We start from the raw sequence: 2,219 nt of genomic DNA, 5'->3' as shown, positions 1-2,219 counted from the left end.
TTTAGCCCTCACTGCATAACAAACCATCCCAAAACGTAGTGGTTTAAAAGAACAGCAATCATTTATTTTTCTCATGAATCTGCAATTCGGGCAGGACCTCATGGGGATGGCTCATCTTTGCTCTTTGCCTGTTCATCAGTTGGCAGCTAGAGAATCCACTCTGTGTTGCCTCACCTGTAAGGCTGGCAAGCTGATTCTGGATGGCAGATGAAATGTCAGCCAGGGGAGAGGATCAGTGACTTCAGGCTCTCTTCATGGGGGTGACTTGGGCTTCTATTCAGGCTTCCTCACAACAGGGTGGGCAAATTCCAAGGTTAACCATCGTAGAAGAGCAAGGAGGCATTTTCCCTATCTAATCTTAGAAGTCACATGGTGTTGCTTCAACCACCCACTATTTATCAAAGCAGTCACAAAGTCCCTCCAATTCCAAGGTAGGGGACATAGACCCATAGCTCAAGGGAGAGAGATCATAAGAGGAAGTCAGATTGTAAGAAGTCAGAAAATATGGTTTTAACAATCTTTGGAAACTATAAACTACCATATTAACAAGTTATATTAAAATGAGGAGTAAAAATAAAGTTTATACTACCACAACTTGGACCATATTTCTAAAAGCAGATTTTTAATCATGTTGAATACAACTTGAAATATATTCATCTCAGCTTCATCCCTTATGTTTTTCATTCGTTCATCATGCTTCTGCATTAGCAACTTTATTTCTTTCTCCTTTTCTTCTGGTTTATGTGCATATTCCTTTTCTACTAGTTTAATTTTGTTCTGTAATTCATTAGCATAGATTTTCTTCAAGTGTTCCACCTGCTGTCTCAGCTTTTGGTCTATGTCCTTGTAAATGGGGTCAGAAAAGTAAGCCCCCTGGTTGTTCTGCACCATCTTGTCTATCAGCTCCACCAGCTCCTGCACCTGAGCTTCCTTCTCAGCCTGCTCGGTGTTTCTGCTGTTACTGATGGCATAGCAGCGGTGTCCACACTCCTGGAGGAGGCTTTGTAGGTTTACATCTGCATCCTTCAAAAAGTCGCTCAGGCTCTGGTCCCCCAGATCATCTCTGCCAGTGAATAAGATGATCATATACTTCATAGCTGCTTTCCCAAACAGATACTTGACCAACGCCACGGTTTGCTGCTCTTCTTGTGTGTAGCGGCCCAGCCTCAGGACCAAGAGGATGGCGTTAGGCCCGGGACAGGAAAAGACGATACATTGGCTGATTTCCCTGCAGGTGGTGTTCAGGCTCTCCTTGGTGTCAAAGAGCCCTGGGGTGTCAACAACGAGAAGCTCTCTGCCGTTCTGTTTACGGAATGCTTTCTGACAAGCTTTGGTAACAGCTTGGGCAGCAATCCTAGAGTCGAATACTTTTTTCCCGAGGATGGTGTTTGCAGTCGCACTTTTCCCACTTCCGGTCTTCCCGACCAGAACGATCCTCAGAGTGTTGTTTGGCATGGCAGCCATGTTTATATCAAGGGACTATGGGACGCAGGAACCCACACCACCTTAGTAAAAGGAAAAGGAGTGGGAAAAGGGTCAATTTAGGTAAGTAGGAACCATTTCCAACAGTCTTTTTTTTTTTTTCTTATTTTCTTCCCTGAAAGTTTCTAATATTCTCTTATGCATATTGACCCTGGTAGAGACAGCAAATTTAAACAGTTCAATTGTTATTGAAGAAATAACCAAGTAGTTAGAGTATCTCCACAAAAGTGTCAGGTCTTGATGATTTCATAGGGCACTCACTGAAACCTTTAAAGACCTGATAATCTCGGTGCTACTCAAACTATTCCTGATCACTTAGCAATGAAGGAAAATGTTCAGTTTTTTTCTATGAAGCAAGTGTAATGTTGATTCCAAAAGCTAGCAAAGAATAAATAATAAATAGCTTATTTATTCACAATAAAACAAATAATAAATAGCTTTATTTATTCACAATAAATAAAGCTATAGATATGTCTCATCAGTAAATATTGATATAAAAGTCCTAAATAAATTATTAGATGTGAAAAGCAGTATCACATGAGTAAGTATGATTATCATATATACTAGGGTGATTCAACATGAGGATTTTGATTGTTACAATACATCCCATCACCAATACAGTATACTAACGCATATATATGGACTTTAGAAAGATGGTAACAACAACCCTGTGTATGAGACAGCAAAAGAGACACTGATGTATAGAACAGTCTTACAGACTCTGTGGGGGAGGGAGA

General features: G+C 40.6%; 1 protein-coding gene across 1 annotated transcript; it reads right to left on the bottom strand.

Moving 5' to 3' along the window:
* Positions 1-585: 585 nt before the first annotated feature.
* LOC104989571 (GTPase IMAP family member 7-like) lies at positions 586-1,464 on the bottom strand. Its single transcript, XM_010841278.1, has one exon. The coding sequence runs from the start codon at positions 1,462-1,464 to the stop codon at positions 586-588; it is 879 nt and encodes a 292-aa protein (XP_010839580.1).
* Positions 1,465-2,219: the final 755 nt, after the last annotated feature.

The sequence above is a fragment of the Bison bison genome, unplaced genomic scaffold, assembly GCF_000754665.1.
Source record: "Bison bison bison isolate TAMUID 2011002044 unplaced genomic scaffold, Bison_UMD1.0 scf7180017846984, whole genome shotgun sequence".
NCBI classification, from domain to species: domain Eukaryota; kingdom Metazoa; phylum Chordata; class Mammalia; order Artiodactyla; family Bovidae; genus Bison; species Bison bison.
The sequence above is the reverse complement of the archived record's forward strand: the minus strand, read 5'-3'. Positions and strand labels throughout refer to the sequence as shown.

Coding starts and splice junctions, on each gene's coding strand:
- LOC104989571 (XM_010841278.1), bottom strand. CDS start 1,464: ATGGCTGCCATGCCAAACAACACTCTGAGGATCGTTCTGGTCGGGAAG.